General features: G+C 57.2%; 2 protein-coding genes across 5 annotated transcripts; one reads left to right on the forward strand and one right to left on the reverse strand.

The window, feature by feature from the left end:
• Positions 1-4172: 4172 nt before the first annotated feature.
• TNIP1 (TNFAIP3 interacting protein 1) lies at positions 4173-19655 on the forward strand. Of its 4 annotated transcripts, none has more exons than XM_033517634.1 (17): positions 4173-4238; positions 11445-11615; positions 12623-12745; positions 13062-13144; positions 15144-15335; positions 15505-15599; positions 15678-15753; positions 15989-16081; positions 16327-16392; positions 16547-16678; positions 16763-16891; positions 17229-17345; positions 17645-17770; positions 18097-18177; positions 18294-18488; positions 18715-18805; positions 19157-19655. In XM_033517634.1, exons 2-17 carry the CDS (start codon positions 11483-11485, stop codon positions 19180-19182), a joined length of 1758 nt encoding a protein of 585 aa, XP_033373525.1. In that variant the 5' UTR covers positions 4173-4238; positions 11445-11482; the 3' UTR covers positions 19183-19655. The 4 variants fall into 4 exon arrangements, with proteins under 4 accessions (XP_033373525.1, XP_015497537.1, XP_033373526.1 ...); XM_015642051.2 differs by lacking the exon at positions 4173-4238 and adding an exon at positions 5656-5757; XM_033517635.1 differs by lacking the exon at positions 4173-4238 and adding an exon at positions 5656-5757 and having other exon boundaries at positions 15992-16081.
• A 646-nt stretch (positions 19656-20301) lies between these two features.
• GPX3 (glutathione peroxidase 3) lies at positions 20302-23073 on the reverse strand. Its single transcript, XM_015642053.3, has 5 exons — positions 22894-23073; positions 21714-21867; positions 21373-21490; positions 21139-21238; positions 20302-21048 (listed from the first exon to the last, which is right to left on the reverse strand). Exons 1-5 carry the CDS (start codon positions 22978-22980, stop codon positions 20818-20820), a joined length of 690 nt encoding a protein of 229 aa, XP_015497539.1. The 5' UTR covers positions 22981-23073; the 3' UTR covers positions 20302-20817.
• Positions 23074-24830: the final 1757 nt, after the last annotated feature.

Genomic DNA, 24830 nt, shown 5'->3' on the forward strand with positions numbered 1-24830 from the left:
ATAACCTTTATTGGGGTAAAACAGTCTGGTTGAAGCTTTTTTACCCTCCCTATACTCCCCCATAGAGATTTGTCTAGCTCTGTCTAGCCCCTTTGTGTAAGTAGGATTGGGCATCTGGGGGGGCTTAACACACCCCATGCCTGCAGCAGCCTATGGGTCACCTGCTTGGCCAAGAACCTGCTTCAAAGACTCTGATCAGCTGCAGAAGTTGTTTTGAAGGGAGGATGTAACCCCAGTCTTCATCTGCCAGTCTCTTCCTGCGGTTCCAAACTGCAGCTCTGAGCTTTGCAGCAGAGGCTTTTGGAGATGAGGGTGGCACAGAGACTGTGGGGAGCAGAGCTGGCCACCTTCCCACAGCTGGGAACAGGGCGCAGGGGTGAGGGAGCCTCAAGGAAGTTTTGAGGCATGGGTGAGCCCATCACTCCTGGGAGAGACAGATTTGGGGCAGCAGAGTCTTGTTCCTCCAGAGCAGGGGGAAACCCTGCTCGGTGCTAGCACAGGGCCACGACATGTGAGCCATCATCTGCTTCATTCTTGTTGCCAAAACAGACACTCAGGGGTTTGTACCGGGGTGGGGGGTGTTCCCTGGGCACAGGTGTAAACACTCCAGTGAACTTTCTGGCTGTACCACGATTGGTATATGCCAATGGCCAGGGATTTCACCACCCACAGCCTGGATGTCTTGGAGTGGCACAGGACCACAAGTCAGCCCCTCAGGGCAAGTCCCAAGCCTGGCTTAGGGTGATGCCACCACCAGGAGGACTGGCTGACCAGAGAGCACTGGTCCCAAGGTCAGGAATTCCCCTGGCGCCTGCTGCAGGCTGCTCCTACAATGCAGACAAGATAGCAGAGTCACACAATGTTTAGGGATAGGAAGGGAGAGTGAGATGGGATTTCCTCCTTGAGCAACTCCCTCTTCTGGAAAAGTCCTGCCAAAAAGTCTCTGTCTTCCCCCAGTGCCATAGTAATCCATCTCCTGCAGCAGTTGCTCTTTCAGCTGGAGCACAAAACAACCGGTGGTATTTTAATTGCTGCAAACACTCGGCACTCTCAGTACCTCATTTGAGCACAGGTTATTTCAGCACCTGCCCCATGCTGAGGTTTTTGCCCTATAAAGAACCACAAACTGGCCTGAGCTCAGCAGAGCTAGCTATCCTAAGGCAATGCCAGGAGGGTGACGGCATCTTGGGAAGCACTAGCATGGCCTCTGGGACTCACTCAAAAAGCAGCTTCATCCCTATCCCTGTAGCATCCCAGTCTCCAGAGAAAATACACTTCATAGCACCACTGTCCAGGAACACCTCTGCTCCCTCCACTGGCTCCAACCCACCCAATCCAAGAGCAATCGGTGAAAAATCTCCTGCCCAACTTCTGTGATCAACAAGGAGGAGGAAAGGAAAGGAGAAAAATTAGCAAGGCTGTGAGCAGGGTAAGGGCTGGAGGCAAGTCCATCCTGGCCATCCACAGTTTAGCTTTCAGGGCTACTGCAAGGAAGAGTCTGGGATTTACACTTTGCACATTGACCAGCAATGTCGGGGGCAAGGGCTTGCTTCCAGGCAAAGGCAAGGCCAGATTTCACAGGTTGCAACATCCAGAAAACCCCAGGAGCCCATGTTTGCTGTGCAGAGAGGGCCGGACCTCTGCTCTGACTCAGCCACTGCACATCCTATCTGCTGCCAGCACCTGGAGAGGAGGAGCCACAGAGGCAGATGGGGTATTGTCCTTAATCCCTAACACAATGAAAGGCACTTTGATCCCACCTGCCTTCCTCCCCTTCTTCTGAGGGGAGAAACCTAGCCTTCAGTCTTGGGAGGTGGCGAGCTGGAGCTGGGGAAACAACTGAGCTCTCCAGGACTGGTCCCATATCTCTGGAGCAGCTCTCCAGGACCTGATGACTGCTGCTGAGCCCTGTTCTCAGGCATTGCAATTGAATGAGACGGCTTGGGGAGAGAGGAAGAGGGGAAAATCCCTCTGTGGCTATTGCTGGTTTTGTACACCGAGACTCCAAATGATTCAAAGCTTAAGGCGTGCAAGGAAATCCTCTGAGCAATCCCAGGCCTGGTTCCCACAGTTTTTGGTCCCACTATGGGACTGTACCAGGTCCCACCACAACCCATCTCCTGCTGACTGTGGAGGAAGGAGAGGGTGGCAGGAGGTGATGGACTCCTGTGAAACAGGTGCACTGAGTCCAGCCTCACATGCCAGAGGCAGAGGAAGAAGGAAGCCCTCATTCAGGGAGAGGGTAAACTCAGCAAAGTGAACACAGCCCAGCATCCCTGGAAAGCCAGGGTGTGATCCAGTGCCCTGAAGGGGATGATCCAGTACCCTGAAAGCAAAGTACTGCAGAGGCTTGGTGGAGTGGGAATGCTCCCCAATAGTTCCCTTCTCCCTCCACGCTCCATTCTGCCCTCCCAGCAGTTTATCCTAGGCTCCCTCCCCTGCCTCTCCTTTGCCCTCCATCCCAGAGCCCTCCCATCCTGCCAGGTTAATTTGAGTTTCTGATTTGCATAAGCAGCAGATCACAATGTTCTGGAAATCCCCTCCTGCAGCCGGAGCTTCCTCCCCACTCTCTCAGCGTCACTGTCGGCCTTCTGCTTCCTTTCGCTGCCAAAGCACCGGGATGCATCCGACCGGCACAGCACAAACAGCAGGTCCCAGCTGCTGATGCCAAGAGGGATCCATTGGCAGTCCCCTGCAATGCTGAGCCCACGAGTGGCCCTGGAATGTGCTGCCAAACCAGCTGCATCTGCTGCCTGCTCTGCTCCCACCTTGCTCCAGGGCCAGCTCCAGGCACAGCCACCCATGACAGCCAGGTCCTGGCTGGCCCCTTCGCCCCATCAGGCTTCAAGTGAGCTCCATTTTCCCAGCAGCACAGAGGGCAGGGGGTTGGGCCAATGCCACTTTGAATTCACACCACTGGGCCCACCCTGCTCACTCCAGAGTGGGATTAAGTTGATCAAAGCCAGACCTGATCTGAGACAAGCAGGACCTGAGGACAGGGGAGTGCCACCACCCTCCATCTGCAGCCTGTGCTCCTTGTCAACCCAAGCACAGGAGCAATCAGGGTGTGTTCACATAAGTCAGCTGCAACTGAAGGTGCTGAACCCAACTCTCTATGCCAGAAAAAAACCCTAGTGTGTCAACATGTCAGCTGTGAACACATCCTCACAGCCACACAGGCGAGCTCATAAACCATAGCTGCCATCAGGGGAGTTTTCTCCCCTGGGAGCATGGTGAGATCAAAGGAATGAGGAAGGACCAGCAGGACCAAAAGCCTTTCATTTTCATAGTGAAATTCATGCTGGTGTTTGGGCCAGCCTGAGCTCAGGTAAAAACACAAAGAGCACCGGTTAGAGAGATGGACAGGCACCAAGTGAGGGCATGCCTCATCCACAGGTTCCCAGGTGTGGGCAGACCCCAGACCCACAGCTCTTCATCCTCCTGCCCAGCACTCGCACTCCTGCCATCCAAACCAGATGGACTAAAGCCGGGTCCTCTGCAGGCCTGGCAGTTCACACCTGGCAAGTGTAGACCAAATGCCCTGCCAGGTACAACTGTACCTGCTGGCAAGGAGCTGGGGAGCTGGAATCAACCTCTAGAAAACAGAAACATTTAAAGCCTTGGTGTTTATTCCAGCACCAGCTGGCTCCAGCCTTGCTTCTGACCGCCAGTTCTCCTGGTGGATGGTATCCAGGGATTCTCAGCAACCCAGGAAAACTGACACCTGTGCACCTCCCTGAACAGACCCAGCTCTTCCCTGCTCCCCCAGGAAGATGCATCCTGTTCTGACTCCAGATCCCTATCTGAGATGGAAATACACATGAAACAACAATGCCTGTTGCCAGATGCAGCAGTTTTTCTGAGGAAAAGCACATGTTTGCAATCCCAGAGAAGTTGCCCAGAAACCAGGCAAGGAAAATGATGTAACAAGGCTCTCCAGTTGTCCAAAAGTGAATCACAGCCTCCACGATAGCTCCCCCCCACCCTTTTTTGCTGACTAATACCTGACACGATGGGCCCCTGGGAGGAACGGCACAGGAGAGCCCTTTAAGTGGTGCCTGGCTCCCTATCAAAACCACACAGAGGCTGTCTGGGACCTCCATCATGGGGAATTCCCCTTCTCCATGCCTAAAAGTAAGCTCAGCTGGGCCAGCCTTCCTGTATTTGGGGATTGCAGGCACAAAGCTCCTGCTCTGAAGGGCTCTCACTCCGCCCCAGCCCCTCCAGGACCCAGCCTGGTGAGTAGCACAATGATTTTTTCGGTGCAAGAGAGCCCGGGATGGAGCGAGGGGAAGGCAGGAAGCTTTTGGGGTGCTGCAAAACCAAACCACCCCTTTTGCTCATCACAGAAATAAGCAGGATTTGTTATTTCATGCAGGCTGAGGCATTCATTTATAAACAAGGTGTTTTCTGGTTCTGTGGGACTGCATTTAGCTTTGAAGGTTTTCTGAGGGTTTACATTACAGCACTGGGCCTCTTATTGGGGTAAAATTAGACTTTCAGGGAACAAAAGGGAAGACGCTGGACATGTGTGGGGTCCTGCTCTCTCATCCCCAGCTGAGACTTCAGACATGAGCACAAACAACACATCTGAGTCCCACCAGCGCTGAGCCAAACCCAGCCAAGCTGCCAGGGTGATGTCCTGCTGCCAGTGAAGGGCAGTCAGGAAAAGGAGTTTCTGGGATGTTAATTTTTACAACACAGAACATAAAATTCCCAAGAAGTGATGGAGCTGTGTGAATACAGCTGAGTAAGAAGCCAGGACTGAGGCAGCTGGAAACAGCTCAATCTCCAGTGAAGGACCTTGATGAACCAGCACCAGGTCACCTACGGAGGACATTTCTGGAGTACAGGCAAAGAACAGCACAGATGCTTAGAGTGGGATTTCTTCACTCCTGATTTATTGTTTTTATTTGCACATTTGTTTAATAAAAGCCCACCACCTTCTCTTTGTGGCAAAGCTGACAGAAGAAAGAAAATCCGGTAGCTGTTGAGCGAGTCCTGAAGAGCAGAGTGAATGAACCCAGATGCTCCTGTGCTTTGCTTCTCTGGCTGATTTCAGTGCTTCATCACGGCACAATTCCAGCAGCAGCACAGAGGAAAAGGATCCCTGGAATACACGTTCCGCTTAGAGGGTGGAATTTCCTCATTTAACATTAACTTGGAGGCTCGGTGGGGAATTCTCCCTGCCTCAGAGGAACGTCAGCCTCCGCCAGCCGGCAGCACCGCCCTCCCTTCTCCTTCCCGGGGCCGAGGCCACCAGAGCGCTTCAGCACAGCCTCCCCTCAGCCCCTGCTCCTCCTCGGGGGTACATGAGGAGCCCCCCTCGGGCCCGCCATTTTGTGTCTGCACAAGCCGGGGGAGCCGCTGCAGGGCTCGGCCTCGCCGCTCCCCTCCGAGCGCACCCTCCCGCAGGAATGAGGCGCAGGCCGGCTGGTGTCGCCCCTCAAAGGCCTCCTAAGCCGGGCGGGACCCCCGCGCAGCCCTCGGGAAGCCACACGTTCAGAGAGCAATGACTGCTCCGCCATGACGGGCACATTCTCTGCTACCTCCCCGCCCTCCCCTTTATAGCCCCCGCCGCGCGCCGATTGGCTGCGCCGCCTGTCCGTCAGGCTGGGAATTTCCCGGGGGCGGAACCAGCCCCGGTGCTGGTGGCGGAGCGGAGGGACCCGCACCGAGACCCCGGCCCCGATCCCGGCCCCGACCCCGATCCCGATCCCGATCCCGGCGGCGGCCCCGCCGTGGGGCGCACGGCAGGTGAGCTCGGAGCGCTGCGGGGCCCTGCCGCCCTCGCGGACAGGAGCCCTGCCCGGGGCACCGGGGTCGCGCCGGGCACCGGGGTCGCGCCGCCCCAGCCAGGGGGCCCGGGCCGGAGGGAACCGCCGGGATCGGGGCTGCGCGTTGACCGTATCTGGCCGGCTCTCGGACCGCTTGGGTGGTCGGGTGGCTGCGTCGTCCCCGGGGATTTGTCCCGGAGCCGCCCGGTGTCGCGAGCTGTCGCGTTAATCGCGCCGTGCCTCAGTTTCCCCTCTCGCGGCCAGGGCGGGGGCCAGGCTGGGTGTCTGTGTTCCCGGCGGTGCCCGGGGGGAGAGGAGCAGGCTGGGCGGGGTGCGGCTGGGGGTCCCCCGGCCCCCCGGGCGGTGCTGATGCCCCGGGGCGGCCCCACTCCGCCCTCGCCCCGCCTTGCACAACCCCGGCGTTTCACCGGGCCCACGCATCTGCCTCCCGACTGTCCCTGGCGTGCGGTCCCCCCCGGGCAGGGCCGGGTCCTGGGCCCCCTCCGGGCTGGCTGTGGCGGTCATGGCCTCAAGGACCCTCCTGGTCGTGCTGTTTTCCTTTCCCTTCGACTTTTTCCCTCTGGTCCAACCGTGTGTGTCCGCATCGGATGCTGATGCAGAAGCTGGAATAGCTGGAGCGGGGATGGCAGCATCCTCCTCTTTTGGGAGGGAGGCACAGCTTGTCTCCCCCTTTCCCCTCCCTCAGTTCCATGCTAAGACCCTCAGGGAGGGCAGAGAGAATAAAATACAAAAGATGCTGCCTGTCACTGCTGTTTTAGGTGACAATAGCTCCAGATGGGACTCATGGGGATCTGCATCCTCTCAGAGATCTGGCTATCTTGTTCCTGTGTCCCTGGCACACAAGACAATCCTGTATGAAGAGGTCAAATGCAGCCTTTTCCCTTGAGCTGATTATTCCCATCACTTGGGTGGGTTATTCTCACCACTTGGAGGAATGGGAGCTGTTCTGCTGCCAGAAGCTCTTTTGGAGTGCACATTTGATGGAGAGCGCTGTCAGCTGAAGCGTTCTGGAGGCTGGACTTTGGGCACTGGGATGAGTTCTGGAGACAGGAAGGCTCCAACCAGGCATATCCTTGAAAGCTGTCTCTGTGGTGAGGTGAAGTAAGCAAGAAGAAAACAGGAGAGGCTTTTTACTGCCTTTGGCATTGTTCCTGGTTCTGCAAGAAATCCCACAACGCCCTTTCGGCCCGACCTACGCCAGGCAGACCTATTTAGCGCAGGGCCGTGGGTTGTTGCTTGCCAGCAGCTGATACAAAACTCTCATGGGTAGAGGAAACTGAACCATCTACTCTTGTGACATTGCAGGTTTTGTTTTAAAGCAGCAGTTCTTACACTTTGGGTGGCACTTCATGTACACTTTGGTGTAGCTTTGTGGTGCCACTATCTGCTACTGGCTTGGTTGTTGCTGGCTGAAGCGCACCAAGTTGGACAGGAGTAGCCTGGAAACAAGAAAAAGGCTACGAGGAAAGAGGTGGCTGTGCCTTGTTCTGCTTTGGAGTGCTGTGACAAGCAGACATGATGCTGCTGAGCTCTGCAGGGAGAAGTGGAGCAGGCAGGATGAGCCAGATGTCTTTGCAGCAGAAGACAGGGTATTGCATAAATCCTGCCCCCATGCTGCCAACAGAGCACCACTATGCATGGCTGCATGTCTTGCTTTGCTGCATCTCCTGCCTGCATTGAAGCATGGGCCCATCCCAAGCAGTTCTGCAGCTGTGTGTGGTTACCTGTGTTTGTAAACCTGGCAGACACAGGGAAATGCTTTATTTTCTTTGTGAGCAGCCTCATCAGAAGCAGGTTGTTTTGTGAAGCCTCTTCAGGAGGTGGGTTTTTGAGGCGAGAGTGGGCTTTCTTGCTGGGAGATGTCTTTAATACATGCTGTGTTTTGGGTAAGGCTCTTGCCTTTCCCACTCTCTCTTTGTGGCTAAACTGGCTGGAAAGGAACACACTGCAAGTGAAGGTTCAGATCTTTCCCTATGAGACCTGAGCCTTGCAGTGCCTGCTTTCCTCTTCTTTTATTACTCCCAGCTCTGTGGACTGCAGTGCCCAAAAAGTGCCACTATTGCTGCCTCCTAAAACCATCTCTACTTTTGCTTTCCTGCAAATGAGACCAGTCCAGCAGTCCAGGAATGGTTGTCCCTTGTCTGAAAAGCTGCTGGAGCCCTGTAGAAGAAAACCAGTGTGGGGGCTACAATGTTTTCCAGTTAAATGATCAAACAAAGAAAGAAACAAATCATTCCATGATGTCCCAGTGGCTTTTGCTTTCCCTCTGAGGAGGCATGCTGGAGACCCAGCAGCCCCAGTCATGGGAAAATTATGCTGGCAGCCTGCAGGGATTTGCTTTCACCTCCTGTGATCCTGGTGCGGAGGAGGCTTCCTGCGAATGTTGTGCACTGGAGTGAGGAAAACCCCCTTCTCCTTAGGGCTGGGCCATCACAGGATGGGAATTGAAGGGCTGCCAAGCCTGCAGCTCTGGGAGGCTGCTCCCCACCCTGGGGTCACTGCCCAAAGCAAACCCCCAGCAGTGCTGGCCCCCTCCTGCACAGGCTTCACATCCTAAGCCTTGGTACCTTCAGTGTTCAGTAATTTTAAAGTAGGAATCACATCCTTCTGCCACTTTTGCATGGCTGGTACAGTGATGGCTGTGGCAGTGGTGCATATTGTTCTAGGTGACAGCTCCAGCTCACTCCCAAGCCACAGCACAGCTATTTAAACACCACTCTGCTTTCATCTTTGCCCGTGAATCTTCCCTGCCCACTCTCGCTCTCTACTTTTGCTGAGTTGCCATAAAAATTTGCTACCTAAAAGTCTTGGGTGGTCTGCATGGTGCCCCTGTGGCAATCTCTGACAGCAGCTGGGCATGGAGCCAGTGAGCTGAAGCCAGGCAGCCACAGTCCGAGCCTGGTCCTCAGGCCCCAGGGCTGTGAAATACTGTCAGATCACCTTAGGAACTGTTGACTGACAAAGAGGGAAGTATTTTCTGGTGGTTTGGTGGTTTCTGCTGGAGTCTGTGGTAGTGGTGTTTTCTTTGTGTATCTAACCACCGTTAGGTGCTGGTGTATGGCCCCCTCTCTCCTCCCCTTGTGTTTTCATTGAAATGAGATTTTTCACTGTAAATCTCACCTGCCAGAACTCTTAAGGAAAAAAACACAACAATCCAAGACTGGGATCATTTACTTGGTCTCTGGTCCCCAGGGTGACCTCTCTATTCCAGCTGCGCCTTGCAGAAATTGGACTGTGCCTCCACTCCAGGAAAACCCACCCTGTCCCCAGTGATGGCCTGGAATGCTGTGGAAACCCCTCCCTCTTGCTAGCAATTGTTTGCTGGTGAATTTGCGGCTGGTCTGTGCTTCCGTCAGCTGGAGATAGTCCAGTTCCTCTTCCCAGCTGTTATTTGAAAACAGCTCCTGTGGTCCCCTTGCTACAATCTCCCTGGTGGGGTACAGAGCTTGAGTAGAAAAGTTGTTGATAGAATCTCGAGAATAGGGAATATCAGAGGCTTGCAGTGGCTCCACCCATCTGGGATAATATGGGATCACTGTGAGTGAGCTCTGCTGTTTGCAGGTCAGTACAGCTGGACCCTGAGGGATTCCTGCAGGGGTGCACAGGGGACTGGTACCTCCCATGTGCTATGGGACAAGGCAGAAAACCTCCAGGTTTGGGGTCTGGCATTAAGAAGAACGAGGACTGGTATTTCATGCTACTTCCAAGCCACATGAGGAGATGGTACCACAGGAGAGGGCAGCTCTTCCCTCTTCTTCCTCCTCTCCTTACCTTCCCTGAAACACACCTGGGCTCATCCTGGTGCAGGATGCAGATGCTGCACAAGATCGTCACTGCAGGGTGGGTTTGGTACCCAGCTCTTCCGAGAGCCCCAGGTGTGGAGCAGCACGCGGTACCTGGACAGCAGTGAGAAGCAGGCTCAGGTCCCCAGCCAGCCTGTGATGCCATCCCCATTCTCTGCCAGGCTGCCCAGGCAAGTAGCATGGCCACAGGTGATGGCATTTCCCAGCCACAAGAGTCCCACTGGGCTACGTGCTGGGCTCTTCCAACCTGGCCTTGATCACTTCCAGGGATGGGGCATCCACAGCTGCTCTGGACAGCCTGTTCTGGTGCTTCACACCCTCACAGTAAATAATCTCTCTCTAATACCTAATCCAAACCTGCCCTCTATTTAAGACTGGCTGTGTCAGTGCTGCCATTGCTGGGACCCACAGCTCTGAAATGGCCCTGGTTCTTCCACAGCCTCCTGTCAGCTGCTCTGGGCTCCAGGAATAGCCTCTCCTCAGCTCACCCAACACCACCACAGCTGGACAGTTCCAGCTGCTTGGGACAAGGTCACTAGCTCCCCATGGGGGGGCAGAGGCATTGGGAGGCTTGGCAGCACCCACGGAGCAGGAGGATGATGAGATGCACCAATGTGTCTCCCAGAAGCAGAGTGCTGTTGAGGCCAGGCCTGATTCCCTGTCACTCAGGCAGGCATTAATTGCTGCTCCAGTTGTGGATGCTGCCAGGTGGCAGCTGTCATTTGGAAAGTCCCTGCTGCTCCCTGGCAGGCAGGTCATCCAAACCGAAGATCTGCCTGCATCGCTCATGGCATGAGCATTAGTCTGAGGTTGAGACAGTTTTGGGTACAGGCTACCCCCTTTCCCTTTCTAAATGCCTCCTTTCAGCCCCCTCCTGCTCAGCAGCTGTCTTGGCTAGGAGAAGAGCACTTTGGGTGCTCTTGTTGTGCCCCCAGGCAGCATCCCAGCTTCAGCTGGCACCAGGACCTTCTCAGCTGCTGCTCTGCTCCATGTTGTAACAAGCTGGCACCAGGGGGGATAGTTCTTATAAGTTGTGCTGTGATTCACAGTTGCTGCTTTATTGCCCCAGGAGATGGGTGAGACCTGGAGCCAGGATCCTGCCCAGCTGTCCCCCAGGCCAGACTACAGCAAGGAGGAGGCCTTAGGCCACCCACAAGTGCAAGGAATCGGAAAAGCAGTTAGCATATTGCTTGTGGGTGTTTTTTCCCCTTGGGCTTTGCTCCCAGCCCAGCACATGTCCAGATGTTTCCTGTGCCCAATTCAGGAACCGGCGCTTCTGGCAGCCAGTTTTTCTGGCTGAGCAGGACAGAGTGGGTCCCTGGCTGGCTCCTGGGGCTAATCCCCCAATACAGCCCAAACTTCCGCTCAGCTGCTGGTTAATTTGGAGTTGCAGACACTACCCCTCCCCAAACAGCCCCTCACAAGCCTTTATGGAGCCCAGAAATACCATGTGTTGAGCAGGACGCCCTGATGACAGTGCCTAGGTTTGCCCTGGTGTAGGTGGATGCTCCTGGGCTGCATCTCCACCTCTCCAGGGATGCAGCAACCAGGGGTTGCAGCCTTCTCTGTGACTCCAGTGCCCTTCATGGGTGAGAGCCAGCCCCAAGTGGGGCTGCTGGTGATGCCTCCTCGTGTGACAGTTCTCATGGCCGTGAGTCACCCCAACACATTCGCCCCAAGCAGGGCTGGAGGGGGAAGTGCCTTCACCTGGGTCACTTGTTGGCTGGCTGGCAAGCAGTGAGGCACCAGCACAGCACCCTGGACCCCCATACAGTTGGGACCAGGGGGCTGTGGCACCATCTGGAGCCAGAGGAAGGTGACACGGTGCTCCATTGCCTTGCAGGGATGCCTGGCTGGGAGGTAGGCGACTGAAGAGCAGGCATGGAAGGGAGAGGACCCTATCATATCTATGACCCCGGTGGGGGCTCAGAGGAGAATGGATCCACGGCCTTGGAGCGGCTGGTGGAAGAGAACGCCCGGCTGAAGGAGAAGATGCAAGGGATCAAGTCTATCGGTAACTGCTGCCTGCCAGGGGGATGAGATTTGCCTTTGGAGCAGCCTAGCCTGTGCCCACAAAGCCAGGGGTTTCTTGCTTGATTGAGGAAGGGTGCTGGTAGAAGCTGGGGGTCTTAGCACTGGGGTAGCAGCAAAACTCTCTCTGTCCTGGAGGGTTAGGCAGGATGTCTGAGCTTTTTCACATGGTGATGCAGAGGGAGCAAGATTTTGCTGAACTTCCGGGGTGTTTTATGGTGGAATAAATGGCTGGAAAGAAAAAAACAAGTGCTGGAGCAAGGACAGCTCCACAGAGTTCATAGATGCTGGTATCTGTTCTGCTTTTGATGAAAATCTGCACTTCCTGCAAGCCTTGTTGGGCAAGGGGCTTTTCCCAGGTGTTTCTCAAGGAACGTGATGTTGACTGCTCCTGTGGCAGCAGAAACATGCCAGTGTTGAAATGTTCCAGCTGAGTTGTGCCACCCTCCTTCTTCTCCTTGTCAGCCTTCCCCCGCTCCTACCCCCAGTTTTGCTTTCTGTCTCGTGAGCCAGCTTCCTCCTTTGAGTCCTGCTTCTGCAGCCGAATTTCCACCTGCCTCGTGATTCCTGTTGTGTCACCATGCCCTTACCTGGGACAGGGGCTCACTGATGTGACAGCAGCCCCCCCTCATCGCGGGTGGGTTGTATTCTTCATGCCAGACCACAAAGTGGGGAGGTTGGACCTTTAAGTCCACCACCCAGGCTTAAATTTGTCTCTTCTGGGAAGCAGAGGAGACCTCTGAGAGCCACTGTAGTGCTTCTGCCTCCTGTAACCAGTCCTCTATATGTCAGCATGAGGATCTCTGAAATCAGGGAGCCGCTGATCCAGCTTTGCCATTGGATTTCTCCCAGAATAGTTGTTTCCAGATGAAGAAGGACTATTCTGGGCATTGCTCCAGCCAGACAGGGTTTTTGGTGCTGGTGAATGGGGCTACTGCAGCACAGGCACTTGGGGAAGGAGGGTGAACATCCTTCTGTTGCCCACAACAGGAGAGCTTCTGGAGGAGTCCCAGGTGGAGGCATCCAAGCTGCGGCAGAAGGCAGAGGACCTCGTGAAGGACAACAAAATGCTGATTGGATCACCTTCCTTAGAGGAGCTGGTGGAAACTGGAGGTAGGAGATGTGAGGCTCATGGGGGAAGAATAACCTGATGGCTCGGAATCCTGAGCTTGAGGGAAGGGAAAGTCTGTGCAAGAGACTTTAATGAAGGTCCCTTGCAGCTGTGTCATCTCTGATACATCTGGAGTGTATCAAACCACTGCTATCCTCCCTTCTAAAAGGAGGTTTCTGTCCCATCCCCATAGGTGAGGTAGAAGTCTTCCATCAGTGCCTGACCCTGCAGGGGTCTGCTGTCTGCATCCCTGTGCCAGGTGGAGAGAGGCCCTGCTCTCCAAAAGGCTCATGGCTGCATCCTCTCCCCTCTCCGCAGCCGTCGGCCCCGATCCCAGCTTTGCTCGGGCAGCCCCAGGCAGTGCCCAGCCGGACGTGGAAGCACGGAAATCACCTCCAAGTGTGAGTCTGCTGAATGTGGAAGCTGGTGCTGGCATGACTGGAGAGGGAGGCACTGTCCATCTAATGAAAACAAAAGGAGGCAGCCTTTGGCCTCTAGGAACAGGAATGAACCTGAAAGGAGGGGTCAGCTCCCCTGCTGTACTCCTGGTGGTCCCTCTCTTTGTGTGGTGGGCATCTTGGGCTGCCATTCCCTGGGGAGCTCTGACCTGGCTGCCTCCCCTTGCAGGCATCCTCCTCAGAGTTTGAGATTGTTGTCATTGAAGCACAGGGATTTCCCCAGGAGAGCAGGAGAGCAGTGAGTGGCCCTGGTTCCTGCATGATTTGGTGTTGGCAGGTGGGGAGTGGAGCAGTGTCAGGGGTTTGGGGGTGTGCAGGGCTGCAGTTCTGTGCCCAGGCAGGCACCAGCAGGGCTGGCTGACCCATGTCAAAGCAACCCTTAGGCAAACCACAGAGGGATAAACTGGGCAAGGGTCCTCCCCCAAACACAACTGGCCTGTCTGGGCCTGGGCGAGGGGCCAGTGAACCACCCCCAGCCAGATGGGGGTGCCAGTATCTGCAGATGCCACACGACAGTGATAGGAAGAGCTGTGACAAACCCAAGTAGCTGTCAGTGATGCTCTGTGATGTTCAGCTGGTGCCCACATTGGGTGGGAAGACCAGGCCTCCAAGCCCTGTCATTGCTGATGGGGTCTGCCCTAGCCAAAACACCTCTGTGTGCTTCATTTACTGCCACCTGAATGTCCTCCTGTCATTGCCCCATCCTGTCCTGCTCTGGTTTTTTGTGTGCTGGAACGGAGGGGAGAAAGGATGGGGAGCCCAAGGGATATGAACATCAGCTGGCACCACATGGTACCAGTAAGAGGACATGCTCTCATTGCACATCCCTGTTCGCATTGGCCAGAGAGGTTCTTGGAGGGGTTGAGTCTTACGGGACACTCCTGGGGTGCAGCTATGAGGTGATGGAGAACAGAATGGGATCTGCTTGGCCACCTGCTGGTTCCTGAGCCAAATCCAAGTCCTGTGCTCACAGCTGGAATCTCCCAGCTTAGGTCCTCACTGTCCCCCAGTGGACATGGGTGGGAGGAGCTGGCTGTGCTCAGCCCCACACACACCCTCCCACAGCAGGTTTGAGGCTGTAAATTCCGGGGTCAAGGTGCTGGGGACACAGTGAGCTGCCCTGTGGTGCAATCTGGGGCATTCTCACAGGCAGCAGGTGAATCAGTGGGGCTGGGAGTGGAGTGGGTGTAGGTGTACCAGGACATTCCCAACTCCTCCCAGCAGTGCCACGTGTGCCAGCTGTTGTGCCAGCGGCAACTCCTGGGCTATGGAGGAGTTAACCAACCACACCAGAAGAGCATAAACCTCCTGGAGACACTCCCCATGGGCAGGGTACACCCTGAGACTGGTGGGTGTGCCCTGACCTGGGCTTTCCCAGCCATCATTTTAAATCCCGTGCATCACCCGCTTGGCTGTCACCTGCTAAAGGGCTCGGGTTCCTGGTGCCTGGTGTGCCACAGCAGCAGGGAGCACAGAAGTAGGACAAGTGGAAGGAAAACATGGGATTTGGGGTAAGACCACTACCCCTTCCAGCACAGACCAGGGTGTACGTAGAGAGGACAGTCTCAGAAGCTGGGATTTTCAGTGTCAGTGCAGATGGAAGAGCTCAGATGGAGAAGAGACCAAGGGTGGAGATGCCTTCATTGCTGTCAGTGATTTGAGAGTGTGTTCAGCTCAGACAGCCAAGGGGCACAGAGAATTCGTGAGCTGCTGCCATGTCCTCCTCCACCCAGGGACTCAGTGTGCCATATCCAGCAGCTGGGAATCAGACCTTTACAAAGCTGACACAGTTTTACAGCATACTGAGAGGTGCTGCAGTGTCGTGGTGCTGGCCCAGCTCCCAACCCCAGCCCTGGATGGGATGTGAAGTTGATCTGCCCCAAGAGGAACTTTGCAATGCTTTAACTGGTCTGACCACACTTGATCCCCTCCCCATTCCCAGGATTTGGAGCAGCCACAGAACGAGGATGCCAACCTGCTGCCCCAGCTGCAGCAGCTGGAGAACACACTGAGTGGCTGTGCCAAGGAAGCCAGCAAGGACCAGGTCTTTGTGCGCATGGGCTACATGGCCTCCGAGCTCAAGCGCTTGGCCTCCAAGGTGCACAAGAATGAGCAGAGAACATCGTTCCTGCAGGTGAGGGCTGGCCTGGAACTTCATGGAGATTTTCCCCCTTCTGTTTTTTCCCACCAAACCCCTCCTGCCCATCCTGAGGTGGACACTCACCTCCATAGCATGGCTTGGTGGGAGGTGTGGGTGGCCCAGGGCTGGCCATGGTCCTCACACTACCAGTGTTCACCTCCAGACGCTGTGTGAGACTCTGCACAGTGAGAACAAGGAGCTGCGCACCAAGCTGGAACATGACCTGGAGCAGAGAAACCAGGCTCTGGAGAAGCTCAGGTGAGGGTGGACTATGTGGATGGGAACAGGGCTGCCCTGGAAGCTTCTTCCTGCTGACCCATCTCTTCCTGCCCACAGGTGTGAGAACCAGGAGCTCCGGAGGATGGTGACGTTGAGCAGCCAGGACAGTGGGAAGAGGGAAGCCACTGAGCAGGTGAGGAGACAGCATCTTCTTGGAGAGGGCTGTGAAGGAGGCAGGGAGCCTGCTGACACATCAGCAAAGAAGGCCTCATTTTAATCAAGCCCCCAGTTTATCCCAGTGTGACCAGCAGGATTTCTCAGGGTCTCAAGGGGATGGGGGAGGCAGAGGGAGGGGAACTGGCTCGAGTTTAGCCGGCCTTGGGCACAGCCTCCACAAAAGCCCTGAGGGTCCCCCCGTGCGCGTCCAGCAGAGCGGGGCCATGGTGGAGAAGGCGGCGGGCAGAGAAGAGCTGGAGGCCAAGGAAAAGAAGGTGAAGATCCTGGAGCACCAGCGCAGGGAGGTGAGGACCAGGCTGGGAGGGAGGCACCACTAAGGAGGCGGGGAGTGGGCAGAGGGGGCACAAGGCTGGGATGGCACTGAGAGACTGGGGTAGGGCTTCAGAGCTGCAGGGAAGCACTGCCAGAGCTGGCATCTCAATCCAGCTGGTCCCCAAAGTGCTTTCATGACAGGAGTCTGCTGGGGACCACCAGAGCTGGTTCGTAGCAGGGTTTGGGCTCCTGTTCAGCCATCCCTCTCTCCCCACAGCTGCTGGAGGTGAATAAACAATGGGATCAGCATTTCCGCTCCATGAAGCAGAAGTACGAGCAGAAGGTAGGGCTGGGTGCTCAGGGCTGGGTGCTTGGGGGGCACATTCCTGCTGGGTGAGGACTTGGAGGAAACGGTGTAGGGAGGTTTGGGAGCAGCCTGTTCCTCCTTCCCCCAGTGTGGGTCCTTCCAGGCCAACGTTTCCACTCCCTCCTGGCAGGTCACAGACCTACACCAGGAGCTGGCTGAGGCCCGCAGGGCAGTGACTGAGCTGGAGTCAGAGCGGGAGCAAAAGCAACGGGATTTTGACCGCAAGCTGCTCCTGGCCAAGTCCCGGATTGAAACAGAGGAGGTGAGTCCCTTGGGAAGGGTGACAGGGAGCTGCCAGCCCTGTTGCCCTGCCCTGGCTGATCTCCCCCAACCCTGGATTCTGCAGGCAGAGAAGGAGAGGCTGGCCATGGAGGTGAGGGACCTGCAGCAGAGGATGCGGTTCCTGCAGGAACAGCTGGCTCCCGTCACCAGGCAGCGGGAATACCAGGAAAAGGAGATCCAGAGGCTGAACAAGGTAGGGGCCAGGGCACTACTTTTTGCCACCATTTGCCATTACTACATTTTTCCCTCACTGCAAAATGTCTTTAATATTCTCCAGTCTCTTCACCTCTTTCAAATCCAAACCTGACCCTGATAACCTACTCTTGCCCAGGCAGAGACATGTGTCAGGCCCAACACTTGTGTGAGGCTCACCACATCCCTCTGGGTTCTCAGGAAGAGGGGTTCGAGTTGTCGTTCTTGCCTCTGCCCAGTTATACCCACTTCCCACACTGGGCACATGCCTGGGGTCCTCCAGAGACATCTTGGGCACTGAACTTGCTCTGACCCTGCTCCCTCCTCTTCTTCTCTAGGCACTAGAAGAGGCCCTGAATGTCCAAGCCTCTCCACCACCCATCTTTGCCATGGAGCCGGCAGGGAAGCTGCCACAGCAGGAGCTGCTGACCCAGAACGAGCTACTCAAGCAGCAGGTAGGGCAGGCCACGGAGCCACAGGGGATGGGCAAGGAAATACATATCCTGAACCTGCACAGCAAAGAGCCCTGTGTGCCAGCTGCAGCTGGGCAGGTGTCAGTGCTGGGGTGGTGGGGGTTGGGGACCCAACTCAGCATCCTCCAGGCATTCACATGGAGGGACCACAGCCATGGGCCATCAAGCCAGCCCACATGCCTGGGGCATGGCTGGTGGCATCAAGGATGGCAGCACAATGCTGTGGGCGCTTAGGGAAGGTGTCTACCCTCAGTCAGGTGCACCCACATTCTTCCTGCCAGGTGAAAATTTTTGAGGAAGACTTCCAAAGGGAACGGAGTGACAGGGAGAGGATGAATGAGGAGAAGGAGGAGCTGAAGCAGCAGCTGGAAAAGCTGCAGAAACAGTTGGTGCTCTCCAACAACCAGGTGAGCAGCGCTGGGTGCTACTAGCTGTGCTCTGTGAGCCCTGTTTCAACCCCACGTGTCTTGGAAATGCCCATCCCCAGCATCACAGTCCCTGTACATACATCCATCCCCTAAGAGTAGGGGCTGAAGGAGCACAGGAAGACCAGAGGGGTGTCTTTCCTTTTGTTTGTCACTGACAGAGCATCATCTTTCATTTATCTCCTCTTTCTGCACCTCTCTTGGGAGTCTGATGGGGGAGATTGGTGTGGGCATTCCCTCAGCAACCCTCACCCCATGGAGATAGGGGGTGGCAGGGTGGGCTCTGCACTAACTGTTCTTCCTCCCAGCTGCGAGCCTCCAAGGACGACTGCCAGAGGGAGAAGGAGGAGAAGGAGAAGCTGAAGAAGCTGCTGAAACAGCACAAACAGGTAGGGATGGGAGGAAACCCTCCATGGGCAGAGGGGCTGGGGGCTGCAGGTGATGAGTGGTGGTGGGGGTGGGCTGCCTGTGGGATCTCTCCAGCATCTGTCCTGGCTCCTTGCAGGCTTCTGGAGAGAGGCTGCACACCGAGCCAGGGCCAGGGCCGCTGGCCCCAGCCTGCCCCATGTACCAGTACCAGTACAGTCCCCCCATGGCTCACCCCGTGTACCATGGCTATGACGAGTGGCAGCAGATCCGATACCCGCCAGCCATGCCAGGCGAGCACACGCAAGGACAGAACTTCCACCATTTTCCCCCGGTGAGATTCTACTGAGGGTGACATGTGGGTGGGTCTGGGACTTGCTGCCCTCCAGGGCCACCAAATCCCAGAAAAGGGAACTGAGCACATGTGCCCTATTGGCATGTCACTGCTCAATCCCTTTCCTCCCCTTCCTTTTCCTTCCCACACTGTCAATCAGTAACAGAGTGCAACCTCATGATTCATCCCCAGTAATTCCCCGTCTCTGTTCCACCTCCTCCCACAGCCCGAGTACCCTTGGCGCCCTCCCTGTGCCATGACTCGCAGCCAGAACACCCAACCAGTGGCCGGGGTGAAACCAGTCCCCAAGGACTTGGGTAAGGCTCAGACCCTCCCTGACAGGGGTACCTGTCCTTCACCCTGAGACTTGGGGCGCTTGGCTAAATGGGGGAGGAATGGGGGCACAACTTTCCAGGCAGTGGCCATTTTCCCTTAGCCCCCACTTCTCATCAGCTGAGGGGATGATTTTGCCATGGGGTTGGTCCTTGCTGCATGCCTGCCAGCATCCCTACAGCACCTAAAGTCAGGCTGAGCCCAAACAGCTCAGGGCAGTTAGGGAGTTAGTGCTCAGGGATAACAACCCTGCCATGGCTGGCATCCCTCCTGTGAGGCTTGTGTGAAAATGAAGGACTGTGCTTACCCTGTGCCACCCCTCTCTTGTGTCTCAGAACAGGCAGGTCCCGGATTGCCCTAATGCCAAGGACCGGCCACACTCCGACACCAGTGGAAGATGAGTAGGGTGTGTGTGTGTACCCGTGTGTGTGTGTCCAGGAGCTTCCTCCGGCTGCCAATGCCTGTGCAAGGACATGTGCTGCACATGGGGGGCTCAGCAGCACCTTCCCCCAAGGAAATCCTGAAGGAGGGACTAAAGGTGCCATCGTGGTGGCAGCCAGCATGGGGTCAGTCCCCTGCAGCCATCTCCTTCCCCATGAGGAGCCGGGCCTGGCATTGCTGTAGACCCAAGCCAAGTCTTCAGGGAAGAGGAGCCAGTGTTTCCCAGGAGCTGCCCCAATCCAGAGCCCCTGGAGGAGCGGGTAACAGCAGGGACTCTCCCAGTGGTGGGAGACCCCACACTCGCAGGCAGGTGCTGGCCACAGCCATGGCCCAGCCTGAGGGTGGTTGGTGTCTTCGTATTTATTTAAGGACTGAAGTGTGGCTGAGTCTCTCTGGTTTTGTCCTGAAAGCTGCTTCCTGTGGGGCAGCCCCTGCGTGGGGAGTGGGAGAGGGAGGGATACCAGGGCTGTTGGGTCCCCATGTGCTTGGGGTATAGCCATAGAGACAGTGTGTGCAAGGGGGGCCCAGCCCTTGCTTGGGCACCCCAGGACCTGTTTCCCCAAGCAGGTGCCCCCACCTCCCGCTCTGTGCTGAGATCAGCCCCTCACCCTCCCCTCTTCTGCCTCCCACCTCTGCCAGGGCAGAGAAGCCCCTGCTGCCCCCTTTGCCTTTTCATGCAGTAATGGCCTTTGGGACAGTGCACACAGCAAATCTTGCTCCACGAAATAGGTCTGGAGGGGAAAAGACAAACACATCCCAGTTTCTGTAAGCATGGCTGTCAGAGGTGTGACAGCAGGAGGCACAGGATTCTCTGGATGCCCCTCACTGAGAGTTGTCCCTGGTCCCACCTCCAGTCCCTTTTGCCCACCTGTCCTCTTCACTCACTCCCTATCCTGTCCCCAAATGCTGGGCTGTGGTAAGTCCATGCTTGCAGTTACTGTGGAAAAAATTAAGTTTCTCCAGTCAGGCACTGTTACCCCCAGGCTGGCCACTGTGCCCCCAGCTCTATACTCCCTACCCTATACCAAACCAGTGGGGCTGCACATTTGCAGAGCCTTTATTTGGTGTTTCTATGGTGGGTGGTGAGGGGCTGGCCATCCCCAACCAGGAGAGCAGCACATCTGTGTGCCAGGACCACGGGCAGCCTGAATGCACTGAAGAGCTGCTCCGCACTCGGCACGGTCAGGCCAGGCCCGCCCCAGCCGGGGGCTTTCGGGCCGAGCCTTCATGGAGATGTGGTCTCCTGCTCCAGAGACAGCCAGCCCCTGCATCCTCCCACTGCCCGGGATGGTGGAGAGGAGGGGGCAAGCTGGAAGCCAGGAAATGTCACCACCAGGGGTGGAGGTGGGACACAGGGATATTGGAAGGATCCCACTGCCATTGCTGAGGTCTCTGCCACGAGGTTGCCCAGCCCAGCACCCTGACTGGGGGGTGCCAGAGACAGGAGCAATGGAGGGGACAGCACATAATTCCTGCTGCTGGGGAACATCTGGGGAGGGAGTGGAGAGGGAAGCAGCTGGGGAGATGCTGGCCCTCATGCCAGCAGCCTGAGGCTCTACTGCTCCTGCTGTTCATCATGGTTTTCCTGCTGCCGCCGCCTCAGGTAGGAAATGATGTCATTCTTCACCACGGAGATGTTGGTGCGATGGTACCAGCGCATGATGGGCACGCCCTCAGGGCTCACCAGGAACTTCTCAAAGTTCCACTTGATGTCATGGTTCCGCAGAGGCTCCCAGAAGAGCTTGTTGGGGTTCCCAAACTCCTCCGCCACCGGGGGACAGGCGTTCTGCAATGGAGAGCCAGTGCATCACGGCCTTGCCCCTCCAAAAAGTGAGCTGGGTGTGTCCCACTCCTCTCCCCTTGCCATAGCACCCACCTTCAGGAAGGTGAAGATCTTCTGCTCCTTGGCCCCGTTCACATCCCCTTTCTGGAACAGCTGGAAGTTGGGAACAAAGCCACCTCCTGGCCGGACATACCTACAAGGCAGGGAAACAGGACATTGTGCAATAGACAGCTCTGGGTGCTTGCACAGGGCTGGTGACAGGACCCCAAGCCCACAGCCAGCAGCAGCTACAGCCTGTGCTCCCACAGCCCCCACCACAGTACTCACTTAAGCGCAGGGAGGATCTCTGAGTTCTGGCCAGGTTCCTGCTTCCCAAATTGGTTGGAAGGGAAGCCAAGGACCACAACTCCCTGGCTTCTCAGCTCATCTTGTAGTGCATTCAGTTCTGCATGCAAGGACAGCAAAGAAGTGGGTTAGCAGAGGACAGAACACACCTCCACACCTCCTCTTACCCCCTGGGACCATCCCAGTCAGGCTGGGCCCTGGGAAGCAGGCATTAACCCTTTCCCTAGCTCCCTGAAGCCGAATGGACCATGGGGATGTGCCAAAGGCAGCAGTCCTGGGCCCTGCTCTGAGCCCAAGGTGCCCGTGCCCTGCGGGACCCTTACCAACATACTGCAGCGTCAGGCCTCAGTATGTGGCTACGTTGACGAAGAGCACTGTCTTCCCCTTGTACCTCTCAAAGGGAATGTACTCGTCCCCATCGAGGGTCAGGGCCCCGTAGCTGTAGATGGTGTCCTTCACCGAGTGGTAGCAGTCCACCTGTGGGGCGAGGAGCATCCTGTGGGAGCAGGCTGGGGGCTGCCGGTATCACTCCCCATCCCCACGGCCAGCAGAGCAATGGGGCCAGCCCTGCTGCTGGCTGCGGGGACAGCTGCCAGCCATGTGTCCCCTGCCCCAGTGCCTGGCAGCAGCCAGGCTCCGGCATGCCAAGGTCGCGGTGGTGGGACAGGCTGACTGGGGCATGCGGATGCACATGGGTCTGGCTGCAGCTGCGGGAATGTTTACCGAACAGGGAGCAGCAGGAAGGCGAGCGGCTGCAAAACAGCCGGAGCACAGGGGGAGGCCAGCACCAGAATCCCGAGGCTGTGGGCAAGTGAGCAGGACCCACCAGCCCCGGCAGCCCTGGGGGACAGGGGCGGTGCAGGGGGCTCCGGGTGGGATGCGGAACGGGCCGGGAAGGGCCCGGATGGAGCAGCCCTTGCATCCGGGGCCACAGGGGTTAATCCAGAGAAGCCCATCTCCTGCCCCCACCAGGGTACCCAGGCTCAGCCGAGTGCCACCCAGGGGCTATTTTGGGAGCTGGTGAGAGGTGAAGTCACAGGGGCTGTGCTCGAAAAGTGAAGGCTCCATGGGACTGTGGGGTCCCGGTGGCAAGGTGGAGAGCCTGGCTGGGGGGGGTGACAGTGCCCCTGCCAGCTGGGCTGTGGGGACACCGTGGGTTCCACACCTTCCAAACATGGGGGAACCCTCCCGGACATTGCATGGACAAAAGTCCCCGTGCTCTACCCCTGGGGAGGTCACTCGGGGAACACACGTGGCTCTGTCCCCCTCTGTCCCCAACCCCAGGACAGCGATTCTTGGCCCTTGGCAAGAACTCAGAAAATTCCCCCGTGATCCAGGCACCGGGATTGTAGGGGGAAGGAGGGGGGGTCACGGGGCCACCGTGCCTCACCCCTGCCCCGGGGAGCCCTGCAGAGAGCCTTGGGAACAGGCGCGTCCCCAGGGTGTCACACACCCCCTGAACCCCCCCTGAACGCCCCGTGAGGGTGTCCCCCCTTCTCTTACCTTCTCCCTCTCCTCACTTCGCCCCAGCTGGACGAGCCCAGCCAAGAAAAGGGGCAAAATCCAGTTGCTGCGGGAGCAGCCCCCCATGGCTGGGAGCGGGGTGCGGGGTGCCGGCACCCCCTGACAGCCCGGGGCGAGCGGCCGGGACAAGCGCCGCTGTCGCCGCTGTCACCTCCGAGCCCGGCGGCCGAGAAATAGCTGCGGGGCTGTGAGGGGGGAGCCAATGGCCGGGGGGGGCCGGGCCGGGGCCGCGTTAACCGTGTGGGCTCTGGGACGGACACACGGACGGACACCGCCCGGGGGTGGCACCGCGGCCTGGCGGGGACCCGGGGCACCCACGGGGACACGGGGCAGCGGCATGTGCCGAGGGTTTATGCAACGTGTTACCCGAGCCGGGATTAAACCCGCAAGGTGGGGGGAGAGATAGCGGGGGAAGGGGGGAAAGAGGTGATGGGGGATGGAGAGGGGGCAGGGTGGGAGAGGTGTCGCGGGGGAGAGGTGCCCCATCCTGCAGGCCACCCAGCCAGGGTGACATTTCCCCCCCAAGGGGGGTGTTGGCACCCGAGGAGGAGCAGGGACCAAATCCCCACCCAGCAGGAGCCTCGGGGTTCGGTGGGTGCCTCCCCCAATGGCTGCTCGGGCTGGGCTGGGGAAGGCTGAGCCCCTCCTTTGTGCCCGGTAAATGAAGGTGCTGCTGGAGGAGGATCCTTCCTGACAGGGGCTGTTCTGCAGCTGCTGAGCTGTGGCTCCCTGACCCTGCTGGGGTCAAGGCCAGGGCACTGCTGTCCCTTAGCCCTTGGTGTCCCCAGGGGCAGGAGTTTCCAGGGTCCTGTTTGCTTAGCCAAGGAATGTGAACATTTACCCTGGGCTGTCTCCAAGGAAAATATCCGTGGTGAGGTGTAAATTCCCTGAAATCCCCCAACAAAATTATTCAGTGGGAGAATTAACTGGCTGGAGGGGAGCTGGGGGAGTTGTGGTTTTGGGGGGAGGCTGGCCTGGGGTGGAGGACAGTAGGGGGTGGCAGTGGGTCAGCCCTGGAGGGACCATGAGTGCCAGCATGAGGTTTGGCTTTACTAGAAAGCAGGGTTAGCCCTGCGCAATGTCATTGAGCCAGCTGCTGGAGATGCTACCAAAGAAGGGGAGTGTGGCCATGGGTTAAGAGGAAGCTGGGAGCAATCTCCCAATCTGTGTTCTTCCCCAGAAGGAACACCATGTCCTGGGAAAGGCTGATGCTGTGAGGTTCCAACTGCAGCCTCAGCTGGCGTGGGAGGGCTGGGGGTTGGGTACATCTCTCAGGCACACAGAGAAGCCACGGAGCAGGGGAGCTGGGGGTCTCTGCACAGGCAGCATTTCCCAAAGCTTTAAACCTGCACTGCTACTGGGGGAATGGCTTAGCCCTGCCCTGCCTGGACCCTAAGCAGTGTGGGCTGTTCACCCAGGTCCAGGCAAACCCTCAGGATGCTCAGCCACTGCCTGGGGACTGCACAGAGCCCATCACAACATGCCAAGAGCCAGGCCAGCCACAGGGGTGCTCTGGTCAACTCTCACTGATACGGCTGTGAGTGGAGCAAGGTGGCTCCTTGCCAAAACCTGTAGGAGCAAATACCCAAGGTTTGGCCCTACCCACCTACTTCACAGCCTCTAGGGAGATTTGAGGCATGAGGCTGCAGCTCCTGGCCTGCATGCTGTCTGCACATCTCTGCATCCTGCAGTCAACATGGACCAGTGCTGTGCTCCCCAGAACAGCTCACACTTCTGGTCTTGACCAGAGCCACTTCCTACAACAGAGCTGGGACAGAGCTGGGGGGCTCCCTGCCCCGCTATTTCCCACCACAGGAACAGCCACCCACATCTGGTTGTAGTGGTGTGTGGCACAGTGTGGTTGTGTCCCTTCCACGTGTCCCTGATCCCTGCCATGAGCAGTGAAAGTCTGAGTC

Source organism: Parus major, chromosome 13 (assembly GCF_001522545.3).
Source record: "Parus major isolate Abel chromosome 13, Parus_major1.1, whole genome shotgun sequence".
Lineage (NCBI taxonomy): Eukaryota > Metazoa > Chordata > Aves > Passeriformes > Paridae > Parus > Parus major.